Source organism: Chinchilla lanigera, unplaced genomic scaffold (assembly GCF_000276665.1).
Source record: "Chinchilla lanigera isolate Chin_1 unplaced genomic scaffold, ChiLan1.0 scaffold00110, whole genome shotgun sequence".
Classification (NCBI taxonomy): Eukaryota; Metazoa; Chordata; class Mammalia; order Rodentia; family Chinchillidae; genus Chinchilla; species Chinchilla lanigera.
Window position 1 is genome coordinate 1,126,944 of NW_004955511.1, and position 13,856 is coordinate 1,140,799.

The window sequence follows — 13,856 nt, forward strand, 5'->3', positions numbered from 1 at the left end:
AATATTTTATTGCATATCCTTTATCAGGTCTTCAAAAATAAGGTATAATCAGGCATAAATGTTTCTAAGGTATGTTCTCTGCGATCAAAATACCTCCGTCAAATCACACTGTTAACAGGAAATTTCAGCCGTTGCTCTCTGAGCCCCTGCTCTGATAGAATTTCTACAGATATGTGGTAGTGTCTACAGTACATCATCTTCGTGTAATTCGAATGTGTTCACTAACAGAAGCATTCACAATGTTACCAGCTTCCTCTTTCTTGAGTAGGCTGTAATCTTTTAAAACATTAGCAGCCAATGTGAATTTATATTCATACCTATACATGGCAATTATATTGTTTCACTTATCCTCAGGAAAGTCTTTACAATCTCTAGAAACACAAAGCTATACTATGAAGTTTTTGTCATTCACACACTAAAATATTCTTGAATTTACTGGTGCTCAATATCAGATATGATTACTCAATAGATAAGTGCAGCAGACAGCATGGGAAGAAGGAACTCCACCAGTGTGCCTGACTTCATCCTCCTGGGGCTGGCGGACTCTGCAGAGGCGCAGCTGCTCCTCTTCCTGCTCTTCCTCCTCATCTACCTGGTCACGGTGCTGAGGAACACAGGCATGATGCTGCTCATTCGCCTGGATGCCCAGCTGCACACCCCCATGTACTTTTTCCTCACCCACCTGTCCTTTCTCGACCTCAGCTACTCCAGTGTCATCACCCCTAGAACCTTACAGAACTTACTGGCTTCCTCCAAGAGCATCTCGTTCCTGGGCTGCTTCACTCAGCTGTACTTTTTTATACTCTTTGGTGCTACCGAATGCTTCCTTCTCTCCTCCATGGCTATTGACCGCTATGTAGCCATCTGCAGCCCTCTGCACTATCCAGTCATTATGTCCACAAGACAGTGCCGTGCCCTGCTCGCTGGCTCCTATATGATTGGCTTTGTGGACTCCACTCTGAACGTGGTTTGGATGAGCAGACTGCATTTCTGTAAATCTCATATCATCCATCATTTTTTCTGTGATACATCCCCAATTTTATCTCTGTCTTGCAGTGACACATATAATGTTGAAATCATTTTATTCATTTGTGCTGGGTCCACCCTAATAGCATCCCTCATCACCATAGCTGGATCCTATGTGTCCATTCTCTCCACTATCCTGAAAATCAATTCCACGGCAGGAAAGAAAAAAGCCTTCTCGACCTGCGCCTCTCACCTCCTGGGAGTCACCATCTTTTACAGCACCATGATCTTTACTTACTTAAAACCAAAGCAGTCCTACTCCTTAGGAAAGGATCAGGTGGCCTCTGTGTTTTACACGATCGTGATCCCCATGCTGAACCCTCTCATCTACAGCCTCAGAAACAAAGAGGTGAAACATGCTGTCCTTAGAATCCTGCAGAAGTTTGGGGCTCCAGGCAATTAAAATCACAGTGGTTTTACATATTTACATTTGCCCTTTCCTTTTTCCTTTTAGGGAAATTCTTTGCTTGGTTTCTGAAAATAAGTCTATGTACCTGACTTTGTGAGTGTCTGTGTTATTTTGTTTCTGCGCATGTATGTATATTTTCTACATTTTCCTGGACAGATTTTACAGTTTCCATCTACATTCTGAAAATTGCACCATAATCTTGCATGCTGTTTACTGTCTCCACTATAACTGTTGTCCTAGCTTTTGTAAAGACCTCTACATAGATCTGTTAGGAATGCTTGCATGTGATCAATGTGTTTTATTAGTCATACTTATATGTAATTGGTAGTGACATGGCAAGAAGACTAGAGGTTAAATGTAAGCTCTTTGGGTTCAGGATTCTTTGCTTTCTTCATCTACACAGTTTTAGTGCTAACCATATATTAATATGCAGCTAAGAGTCCTGCACCCTCACTATGGTTATTTTTTTGAAATTCTTGCACAAAGTGAGATATTCCATGTGATCCATATCATCCTATTGGAAGTGTGTTGTCTTTGGAATTAAGTTTTTGGATGAATGTGAACGTGTAAGGGCACACTTACAGAACAGCAGACTTACAGATATTTTATAGCAAAAGTTAAGTGTCAGTTCATAGCCTATGTCTATGCTCACACTGCCTGTCATGTAGCCTGCTAAATTCAGTCAACCTTGACTATCTTGTCCTCTTTGATAAGGCACTGGGCCAGCTTGACTGTGTCCAGCTTATGTTTTTCCTTAGTTAGAAAAGTATATACTGCTTCCAACTTGCTTCACGGACTTCATGTCTGGGACAGACTGGCCCAGTCAAGGACCCATTTAACTCTCTCCCTCTTCTGAGACCCACTCCCTCCCAGGATATTCCTGTACAATTCTGCCTCACAGTATATGACATAATTCTTGTATTCCATGTAGCCAATCATGTGATAACCTGCTATCAGCTTTGTACTTCACTCTTGCAAACCGTATTTAAACTGAACTGAAACCTGACTCTGGGCTGGTGATTTGGAACGGGTATCGTCAGCCAGCTAGCGCTACATTAAAGTTGCCTCAGCATCTGTTACCTGTTCCAGTTCCAGTTCCTGCTCCTGCTCTAGTCAGAGCAGTCAGCTGCAGCTGCTGTTCCAGGCAGATTTTTCCCGTGGGACTCGGGGGCTAGAATGTGTTAACTTCTGTGTGCCTGCATGTGACTATACGTATATATGTGTATGAAATAAAATACATGAACTCAAGGTCACCTGGACTCAGCTGGGGACTGAAAATAAATGGTTTAATCAGTTTGAAAACAAATGTAATTGATAGCTCAGCGACACAGCACCTACCTGGCAAGCGCAAGGTTGTGAGTTCGATTCCCAGGACCAGAAAAAAATCAAAAAAGAAAAAAAGAAAACAAATGTAATTGAAAAATGATTTTCACTGTAACAGGTAAAGACATGAGCAAGCTCTATAGCTTTAATACACCAGAATGTACAAGTAGGTGATGCAGATAGGCTAAGTAAAAATATAGAAAGAAACAGAATACCCGCAAAGCCAGCTGGCCCAATGGCTAAGCTATAATGGAGACACAAAGCCAAAAAACTTAGGCCCAGATATGCATGCTGAGATTAAAGGAACAAGACAGAGGTTGTCTATTCATTTCAAAGCAAGCAAGGGAACAAAATGGAGCCCAAGCTCTCCTCCCTGCTTTGGGAACCCAAGGCCAGCTCTTGCTTGATGTCACCAGCCTGGTGCTGCCTGCAGACCGCTGAAAGGTGAAGCAACGCCAGCGTGGGGTGAATAGCCAAAGTCCTGTTGAATCTAAGGACGTTTTACAGGAGAAATCACCAATTTTAAGGAATTGGCAGTGATGCTTCTGGTTTTCAGTTTGAGTGGATGTGCATAAAGCATTTCTTGTACATCACAAAGTTTTAAATTTACAAGGTCAACTTGCTTTTCTCTCTACTCTGTTGTTTTAAAATAAAAGCACCAATTCAAGATTACTCAGAGGTGTACTGGCAGTTGGTCAAGTTTACTATCTGAGGGAAAAAAGACACTTTAAAATTCAAGCAGCTACAGTCAAGTTTTTTGTAGAATGTTATAGTAAGTAGGAGAGAAAAATATTAAGGTTAGAAATGTAAAAGTCATACTTTTGCTATGAAAGGACTCTGTACGATAAAAGTCATGTCCTGCTGAAAGAATCAAAGGAAAGATAATGACAAGACTAGAAAGCTTGTGTACATTAAGGAAAGCTTATGGAAGTAGTTACACAGAAAAAATATATGTTTGGTCACTTGTTAATTTTGAGCTTAGACTGTTATTTCTACAAATTCCCATGAAGAAAGTTGTCAGATCAACATGAGATTACCAGTCAGATAATAACCTTTAAAAACTTACACGATGGATATGCTGTGTATTACTTTACTCAATACTAAGATGGACATTTAAATATATTACAAAAATAATGTCGTCGTGGTTGGCATACTAAATATTAGATGTGGCTTTTGATCTCAGGTTTTCTTTGTAAAACTGTAAAACTGCTGTCTGCTGACATTCTGCAGGGATTCAACTGCTAGGACAGCCGTGGTTGATGAAAAATAACAGTCCTTTGCTATACTTCATATTTCAAAGTGCTTGATATTTAGATAAAATTATGCTAATTAAATCCAATACAATACTACCGCTAAAATATCTTCTCTTCTTGGTATTAAACCACTAAAAAGGTGATGAGGCAAAGAAGAACAAAAAATGCTCCTGGTCAAGATACTTCAGTTTATTATTTGCTCAGGTAATAATTCCTGTTCCAGATACAATTGCTCTCGTGTCTTACAAATAGCTGGTCACCGTAGTATATAGCTGGTCACTACGATGATAGATTAAAATATGCCTCTCCTGCCTAACAAATTAGAGTTGCCAATATCACTGTGATTGCCCTCTCCCTTTTCGGACTGTTCTGGCTTCTATGTGCTTACTCAGACTATTAGCCCCTGGGAGAGGCCAGCTGGGACTGGTTCCCACCAGCCCACTAGTGTTACATTAAAGTAGAGCTATGGTTGATACATTGTGTCAACTTGAGGAGTCCAGAGGCTTGGCTAACTGACTCAGCAGTTCTGCATCCTGGGATGATATGCCCTTACCCCTCTGGGATGTTGTTCATTGTGCCAATATGAGAAGTTTAGAAGGTTAACTAAGTGACTCAGCAGGGGGCCAGGGTCCTTACTTTGTATTCACCCTGAGCCTGTGCAAGAGGAGGGCTTGGAGACAGTGTGAGTGCTGCATGCGCCGTGGCTGGGGGTAGCCTGGTTACAAAATAAGGGAGGGAAAAAGGCTTGTCCCCCACCTTTTTTGCTCTTTCTGCTCTTGCTGTCTTGTGACACCTTGAAGTGTTGCCCCTATGTCCTGCCACCCTGCCTTGGAGCCAGCTGATTGTACACTGAAATCTCCACAAACTGTAAGCTAAGTAAACTTTTCCTTCCTTAATTTTGGACTTTAGGTATTTTGTCTCAGCAGTGAGAAGAAAGTAACCAAGACAAGCAGCCCTCCAAAACCTCCTCAATGTGTAGCGTTTTCCTTTTGAGCCCGGATTTTTTCCCCACAAGAAACTCAGACCTGAGAGTGGCTCACAAAAGTAGTATGACTTTGTAGATAAACAGGTTTTTTAAAAACAAGGTAGAGGAAAGTTCATCATGACATTTTACAATCTATGTGGAAATGGAAATTCTACAATCCTTTAAACCCTATCCATTGTTATGACTCCAAAGCTATCTCTGATGGATAACTTCACACTGAACACTGCAGTAGCATCTCCTGCACTTTTAAAATGTGAGGTCACCTCCATGTCACCGCAATGCATTCTGATCCCACCCCCTCTGCTCTTGTGCTACTGCATCGTTGTTTTGCTCCTACCGAGCTTTATTCTTCTTTCATTTTTCCTTTCTTTTATTACCTCATCTTATTCATATCTCAAACCCAAAATTGTTACAATATGTGCAAAAGAATGGAATCAATTGCCAAATCCAGCAGAAATTATTGATTCACAGCCTTTTGGTATGTTTTGTCTTTCCTCTGTTATTTGTACAATTGACTTGATGAAGATTGTTGATGCTTTCTAAAGAGGTCTTGTGGAAGCTGGATAATAAAATTAGAAGTGAAAAACATCGAGCAACTCCATTTTTGCACACATAACAAGCTTAAAAGTAGGACCTCTATAGACCCCCAAATTAGAATCAAATTCAGACTTCATTGAGAAGAGCTATGTACCATGGATCAAAATACCTGTACTGAAAATTTTTGACTATTTTCTCATTTGTGAAAAAAGAAAATAATACAAAATTTCCTTGGAGATATTCTCACAGAATTTACATACAGTAATAAATGGAAAATACTGACATAATTTTCCACTACCTAATACGCTACCTTTAAGTGTGTATTATTACTCTTCCAAGGAGGGAACACTTTCCCAAGCAATCTAAGGTGTCTAGCACTGGAAAAGAACTCTCAGTGTTTAGTATGAGAATGAAAATTTGTTGTGTAAAATTTTATATGATAAGGGCTTAGAAAAGGCCAGACCAGAGGCGAGCAGTACACACAAGCAATTCTAGAATATTTAAAACAGGTTTTATTCTTACATGCATGTCGTACTACAATTGCATTCTTTGGGGGGAATTGACACATGGGCACATTCCACTTGATCATTTTTAACTGCCCTTCTCCTTAGGCCTCTCCACACTTCTGTACCTCAGATAACCTCCCTCTTCAACCTACCCTTTACCATCTTTGTTTTATTTTTCTCATTAAATTATTTACATGTTGTGTTACATAAAAAAACAGTATATTCCAGGATATTTGTGCAAACCAACAAATGCACAGCTCTTTGAAGAGATAGAGGAACCATAAGAAGTCACTGGATTGCAAGTTGGGTGAGCTAGCAACCAGGTGAAACAGAGGCCCTATGGTATCTAGACAGATAAGTAAAGTAACAGAGGAAATCTGTGGTGGCACTGGAGAACAGTTGATCAGTGTGGGGAGGGGGTTTTCATCATCCATCTCCATGAAAGACATTCCAGCATCACCTGTGAGTGCTGACTTTGCTACAAGACAGAGAAATATCAGGGAGAGAATGGAAACAAGTTCGCTCTGGAGCAGTGGTGATAATTCCCAGTATTTCTCTCTGGATTAGGATAGTGTGGGATCAGCAGCCACCTGAGAAGTCTCCTGTCTGTCTCAGTAGAACAAGGAGGAATAGTTCTTGGGCAGTGGCCCTGCTGAGAGCCATCTGCAGTACCTCTGACATGGTAGGAGGACTCAGAACGATGTGTTTAAAATCTTGGAATAAAATAGTTACCAAACTATCTGACTATATCCTAAAACATTGTCCTTCACATTTGAAGGGGAAATAAAGGCTTTCTAAAATAAGTATAAGCTTATTTGGAGGGTGGGTAGCCCAATAGTTACACAGATGTAGAAAAGGACAAAAGCAACATTTTGAGGAACTTCCTAGTTCCCTTGCAGGGCTATCCACCTTCCAATAAGTTGCGATATTTTTCCCAACTGGAAGTTCAAGAGGAGATTCAGAAATATTAAGAGTTGAGCAGTAGGTGTGGACAGGAGTGGTGGGTCAACAAGCAAGTGATAAACTATCACAGAAGGACAGAGCACAGATTAAAGTGAGAAGTGATAGGCAGAAAAGAATGAACCAAGGCATATCAAATAATCTAACCCCACAGAAACAAATATAACTCCTTCATCCCTCATCTTATTTATTTTTAAATCCCATTTTCCAGTTAAATTTTAGTGCCTTAGAAATATAGTTTGAAGCAAACATACTCAGTATCTATCGTTAAGATTATATCAGCCTAATAGTGGGCCTAAACTTAATCAAACCTCACAACCAAACTTAAGAAAATAGAACTTTTAATGGGTTAGGTAAAAAAAAAAAAAACTATAGAATGTCCAGTTATCAGCCCTTTGTATTTTCTCCATAAGTGCCTGCTATAACCCGCCTCCCCCCATAACCCCAAAGCACTGCTGGTGATTTGGAGCTCAGTTTCCCCCAGCTCGCTGGCATAAATAAAGTTATTATTTTCCAAGCACCTCAGTGCCGTGTGTCTTCTAACTGTTATGGTCCTCCCTATTTGCAAGCTTTTGCTGCAACAGCTGTCCTGATCAAGCAGGCAAACAGACTGACACCAAGACAAAACGTGACCATTCAGGTGTCACACTGGTTTTTTACCTCCTCGCTAATCGGGAGCACCATTGGTTCTTGAACAGCCCCATCACTCAGTATAAAGGACTACTTGTCAAAAATCCCCAATGCATGTTCCAGCCAGTCCAAACTGTAAATCCAGCCACCTACTTTCCTACAGCGTTTGGACAGCATGACTGCCCCATGCTGTCTGATAGACTGTTTGCCAGCTGTCCTGACCTGCAGATGAAAGCCTTGACTGAGGACACCTTGTACGTGGATGGAATTAGCTCAGTCAGAAATAGGAAATGTCAAGCTAGCTGTGCAATTGTTACTACTGAAGAAGTGCTCCTAGCTGGACCTCTTCCTCAAAGCTGGTTGGATCAACCGGCTGAACTGTAGGCTCTAACACAAGCTTTTAAGTGGACAAAAGACAAAAAAGTGAACGTTTACACAGATTCCAGGTATGCTCTTGCCACAGTTTATGTCTGTGGGATGTTATACAAGGAATGTGGCCTTTCAACAGCTGAAGAAAAACAAAAAATAAAAATGAAATCTTACAACTTTTGGTTGCTGTGTAGAAGGGTGGCTGTCCTCCACTGTAAAGGACATCAAAAACAAAAATAGCAGAGATCCCTCCCCAGATTCATCACTCCAGAATCAAGTGGGCTCATCATGAAGACTGCTGGAAAGCCTACACTGATGAGGCAGCTCCCCTGAAGACCACCAGAAGAGACGAGGCACTCACAGCCCTGCTCTCGTCACTCGGGAACCTGGAGCATGAATGCATGGCTGGAGATTGATTGAACACCATACACCAGAGCATCTGCCTTAAAGACTCATGCACTGTTTTCTGTCTGGTTTCTGGCCTTTTACCTTCTGTTAGTCTGTCATTTGCACTGGGATTCTGGGCTGTGATCCAAGAGAGCTAGGAAGTTCCCCAAAAGGTTGCTTTTGTCCTTTTCTACATCTGTGTAACTATTGGGCTACCCACCCTCCAATGTCTAAGATGGTTTTCCTTTGGGTGCTAAGTCTAAGCCTCTTAGAAGTTCAGGAAAGGGGAAGATCCTGGGAGTTCCAAGCCCATCTGGGTGGCACTCCAAACCCCCTCAGCCATAATAGACGGCACCCCCACAAACCTAACGTGTCTTTGTACTTGGATGCCTGCCCCAACAATGAAAACAACAGCTACTACACAGGATGTGGTGACCTGAGTTGGGAACGGACCTACCAAACCAACAAGTATGTTTGTCAAGGTTGGCAGGAGCCCCCTTTCACAACAGGCGATAATATGTGTAATAACTTTCAAAACCGGTACTATGGTGGCTGAAAATGTGTCACTATATATTTGCCCAGAGAAGAAAAACACTGAAATTGGCAAATAAGATAGGTCTGGGTAAGCCCTCCGTGCAATGGGAGACCACCCCACACCCAGTCCCTAGCCCCTTAAGATGATAAAAAGGGCACCTGTAACCCTGTTCAGTATAATGTCTATGACTCCAGGGACACTGCCTGGACAACAGCACGTTGTGAGTCATCGTATGCACAGATCCTGCCATGTTGGTCACATTCAGAAAGTTTTATTCCCACTATTTGAGTCCCCACCTGCAAGGTCTTTACAAGCTTCTCACTGGCTCCAGGTCTGTTACAGCTGGCTAATGGGACTCATGCTGTTCTCCAGCGGGTCGATCCCACTCTGAAAATACTTCTGGCTCTGATTGCTACTCACTGCCCTCACCCAGAGGGCTTTAGGCTTAACTCCAAATGCTTCCTGGTTCCATGTTACTAAGTTATCAACAATGCTGCTTCAGGCTTCCCCAACTCATATAACAGAAATCTACACCTGCTTTCTGGGCAACAAGGGTTTTCCAAGCGTGTCAGCTGACTGTGCCTCCATAACCTGCCACAGCACCTCACTGCAAACAACAGAACCTTCTTTGTGTGCTGTAATGGGGTCTACTGTGTGTTTCCCCACAGCACCCGAGCCTGTTCAGCATTGCCTTCTTGGTCCCAGACCTAAATGTTTATCCGTGTGACTGGAGCCCTCTGGCTCACAGGGAATATCACCAAAAATGGGACCCCATGTTCCTACCCATCCTGGATGGCATAGCAAAAGCAGGTGGCCTAACTATGGGCAGAAGAGCCCTTGGGTTAGGACAGAGCCAATGTGCACAGCTAAATAACCAAATAATAGTAGACTTTGGGAGCATAAAGGACCCTATGGACACCCTCGAGGTGCAAATTGATTCTTTAGCCACGGTTATCCCACAAAATCAGAAGGCTTTAAACCTCCTGACATCTCAGCATGAGGGAACCTAGAGAAGAAAAGTTGCTCTTATGCCAAAAGTCAGGAATAATCCAAGAAAACTCCTGCCAGCTGCAGAGGTGCCTTGAAAAAAAGAGAGATTGTGTGTTTCTTCCTGGTGGAGTGTCCTAGCTTTTTTTCCTTGCATGGGCGAGGAGCCTTACTAGGGCCTTTAATGGCCCTTCTGATGGTCCTTCTCCTGGGTCCTTGTGGTATTCACATCCTCACCTGGTTTCTGTCTGAACATTTTGAGGCCATGCATGGCCAGCTCCTTCTAAAAACTTCTCCTTCCTACTATGGCAGATGTCTCAACTCCTATGCTGAATGTACATGTAGTATCTTGGGTTATATTTCTAAGATACCTCTGTGTCAAAAATTCATAACCACTTCTTCAAATTATGAATATTTAGAAGTTTCTAAAATTACTCTCAATAAATATTCCCCTTGTAAAATTTATACAGAAGCTATTGGTACAAAAACAATAAATGCCACAAATGTGACAGATGGAAGAATGACAAAAATACAGGTATTGGAATTTTTAAACAAAAGATTGATAATCTGGAAGTCCAAAGAAAATTTAGTCCCTCATTTCTCAAAATCAGAAAATACTAATTATTGCCCATATTACAACTACTGAGATAACAGGAGAGAATTTTACATAGCAGCTACCACATTAATATGATTCTACCAAGAATAAAAGTTGTGTGCACAATACCTTGTGGAATGTGTACAACAACTTTAACATAACCAGGTCAGTATTCTTATACTGTTGACAAAACTGTAGCCCAGGTAGACATAGAAATTGACTCAGTGTCATGGTTTGTGTCTAGATGTCCTCTCAAAGCCTCATGCAGTCATGGGACAGGCTTCTAGAGTTTTTGATTGAACCATGGTCCAATGAGGGGATTATGGATGTGAGTGCTATGCCTGTCCTGGGGCGGGAAGCCTGCATGCAGTATAAGGGAGGGAAAGAGGCTTGCTCTTTCTGCTCCTCCCTTTTTGCTCCTGTTGCTTTTGCTGTCTCGGCTGCCATGAACTGTTGCCCCCTGCCATGTGCCACCCTGCCTTGGACCCAGCCAAGTATGGACTGAAATCTGCACAAACTGTGAGCTAAGTAAACCTTTGCTTCCTTAATTGGGGGAATTGGGTATTTTGTCTCAGCAAGGAGAGAAAAGTAACCAAGACACTCAGTCACATATACAGGAACAGAGCTGAGGTTCAAGCCCAGGTCTGCGTCCACGCTTATACTGCTTTCTCCTCACTCTCCTGCAGGCTCACTGGGATGCACTGGAATTCAGAAACCATCCCCTAGGAACAGGACATAGTCCCACATGCATGCATTTCAGTTCATGTGAAAGCAATCAAGTTTAAAAGGCCTATGAAGTTTACAACGATAAAAACGAAAGAGCCTACTTCATCAGTTTTGTAACTGGTAAATAAATTTAAATCTCCCTGTATGAAAAAAAAAATTTCAAAAATATGAGCTAACAATAGTTGGTTAAAAAAGTAATTTTGTCTCCATTTTGTCATTTGCAGAACTTATAATTCTTTAATTTGACTCCTTTTTTATTATTTTTTTTTCCTCAAGTAAATTAAAGCAAATTCTTCATGCAATGCTTTTTTGGCTAATATTAACAGGAAATTCTCCCTATTTTCTCTGCTATATTCCCTAAAAAATGAGATTTAATTTGTAGTGTAATCTTAAATTAAGCTTTTCCTCTTAGACCTAAATATCAACATACTATTTAAATTCAAATTAAGACTATGTCTTGTAAATATTTCATGAGTAACAGAAAGTATCTCCTATATTGCCAGAGATGAACTGCTCACTGAATTAAAGCTGGACAAGGTGGTGGATATTTGCTTTTTTATATCAGGTCCTTCAGCGCCCCTTGAAGTCCACAGGGATGCTTCAAAGAGATACACGTAAACTTTCTCCTGGGATAAAACTTTACCAAGTTGCTTCTGTTTTATCTGCCATAAATGAATGAAGCATTTGGAGCAGTGAGTTACATGATAAAAATGATTGCACGCATGTATATTGATCACGGTATAAAATGTAAAATGTACATACATAGACTTTGAAAGAAAATGGTGCCAGATTTGGGAGTAAAGAGCTACCACTGGAATGATGACAAAAATCTTTCCACTTACTTTTCCTTAGAAATATGGCCTGCTCAATTCCCTTGTTGTTTTGGAAACTTACACATAATCTGGTAATACAAAAAACATAAGTTAGGGTGAGGAATCACTCTGAAATGATCACTGTATTTGTCTGAATTATTCCTTTCTAAACAAAGCAGTTCATATTATTTTGTATATCTGATTTTTAGTGAATGTAACTTTTCATACTGTTCATGCTCTTGATCTAAAAAAGAATCCTTTCTAAAAGTTTATTTCTAGTATAAATATGTACAGAAACAATCTTCTTGGCTGATTTAATTTGTTTCTGTCCTCTTTATTGTTTTATTGACTGATTTTGGAAGATGTATAGGTGTTACCATGTGAGAATATTTTGTGTTTCTCCTTTACTTCTGCTTTAGAAATTCCCTTCCTTAGTATATGATTGCTACATTACTCTTTGAGTACTTACCATTCATTATCTAGGCCTTTTTATTAAATTAAATTATATGATTGCAAAATACTATTTTCATTTATTTTGGTATACTTTCATGCATTCTGCATTTTTGCATAAAAATTTCAGTCCCGGTTTTTTTTCTGGGAATGAAAATGAACTGTATTACCTAAATGCTCTTTTTTCTCATTTTACAACTTTGTAAAGTACTTGGTAATGTATTTACTTGACTTTTAAAATACTATGCAGAGGAAAGCATGGAGGATGGTTTGGAGTAGGAATATTGGTTAAGCACCCTGCATCTACAGGAATCTCAACTGTCCATGCAGATAAATGCACCCAGTACTGGGTGTAGCAAAATAAAACAGAAAGCAGCTAGATTCAAGTATTTGCACAGATAAGCCATTGGACATTCCCAGGGGCTACAGTCTGAAAAAACATTGTTTTTGTGAATTCAATGATCCAGATTCTATAGAAGCCAACAGCTCTATGAAATTTGTGGAGCTCCTTTTCTGTAACCACTTACTACCAGATATCACAGCAGAACCCTTGTGTCTTTCCAGCATGCAGCTTGAGTGTCACTAATTAGAAGTGTTTTTCAAAGAGGAAACAAGTTTTTGCACCTCTGGGAGGTTGAGCCCAGGTCAGCTGGCTTTTGAGTCCAGAACTGGGGTCTTTCCATTTAAAGGAGAGGAGGAGCTGGCTGACCAGTCAACCAAAGGCAGAAGAAGGTATTCTTTAGGTCCAGGTAGGTGTACCAGTAGGCTGTGGGTGGCAGAAGACTGAGGCACTGTATATGGAGGGCAACCATAGAGACATTGGCAGCTTGGAGATCTTGAACTGCCTTTACAGGCAGGAGAGGTGTGTTTCAGCAGTTCGGCAGTCTTTGCAGCTTTGAAACCTCTGGATGCTGATTGAATTTTTGCTGAGTCTCTCATGGCATGGGATATTGTTTGATGCAGGTGGCCGTTGCCCTGGGATGGAGTTTCATATTCAGAAGCAAGTGGTGTTGGCCATATCTCAGGGCCCAGGGGACAGTGAGAGAATTGTGGAGCTGAAAGGGACAGAGGAAGAGGCAGTGTCAGAAGAGCCAAATCTGTTGCCAAAGCCTCCCTGAAAATAGTGGGATTTCCACACCCTTATGGCAATTGAGTAGCAGTCCAAAAGCAGGCTATGGTTTGGGAACTGCAGAATGTGTTTCCCAGTCTTGGTGCACAGACAGAGCAGCCTATTGCTTATGCTGTCGGCTCTATTCACTTACACTTTCATTCCACAGGCACTCAGAGGTTAAAACGTCCCAACCCCTTTCCCTCAAGGGTGATCCTAACGAGAGGTGGTCAATCTCTCTGCTTGAGCTGAGCAGTG

The 13,856-nt window shown here is 41.1% G+C and overlaps 1 protein-coding gene across 1 annotated transcript; it reads left to right on the top strand.

Moving 5' to 3' along the window:
* Window positions 1–487: 487 nt before the first annotated feature.
* Window positions 488–9,930, top strand: LOC106146302 (olfactory receptor 8H1-like). The gene is made up of 3 exons (XM_013506366.1): window positions 488–1,407; window positions 8,045–8,075; window positions 9,589–9,930. Exons 1-3 carry the CDS (start codon window positions 488–490, stop codon window positions 9,928–9,930), a joined length of 1,293 nt encoding a protein of 430 aa, XP_013361820.1.
* The last annotated feature ends 3,926 nt before the right edge of the window (window positions 9,931–13,856 follow it).

Coding starts and splice junctions, on each gene's coding strand:
- LOC106146302 (XM_013506366.1), top strand. CDS start 488: ATGGGAAGAAGGAACTCCACCAGTGTGCCTGACTTCATCCTCCTGGGG. Junction 1,408..8,044: donor GTCCTTAGAATCCTGCAGAA/GTTTGGGGCTCC, acceptor AGTGGACAAAAG/ACAAAAAAGTGAACGTTTAC. Junction 8,076..9,588: donor AACGTTTACACAGATTCCAG/GTATGCTCTTGC, acceptor GTTTCCCCACAG/CACCCGAGCCTGTTCAGCAT.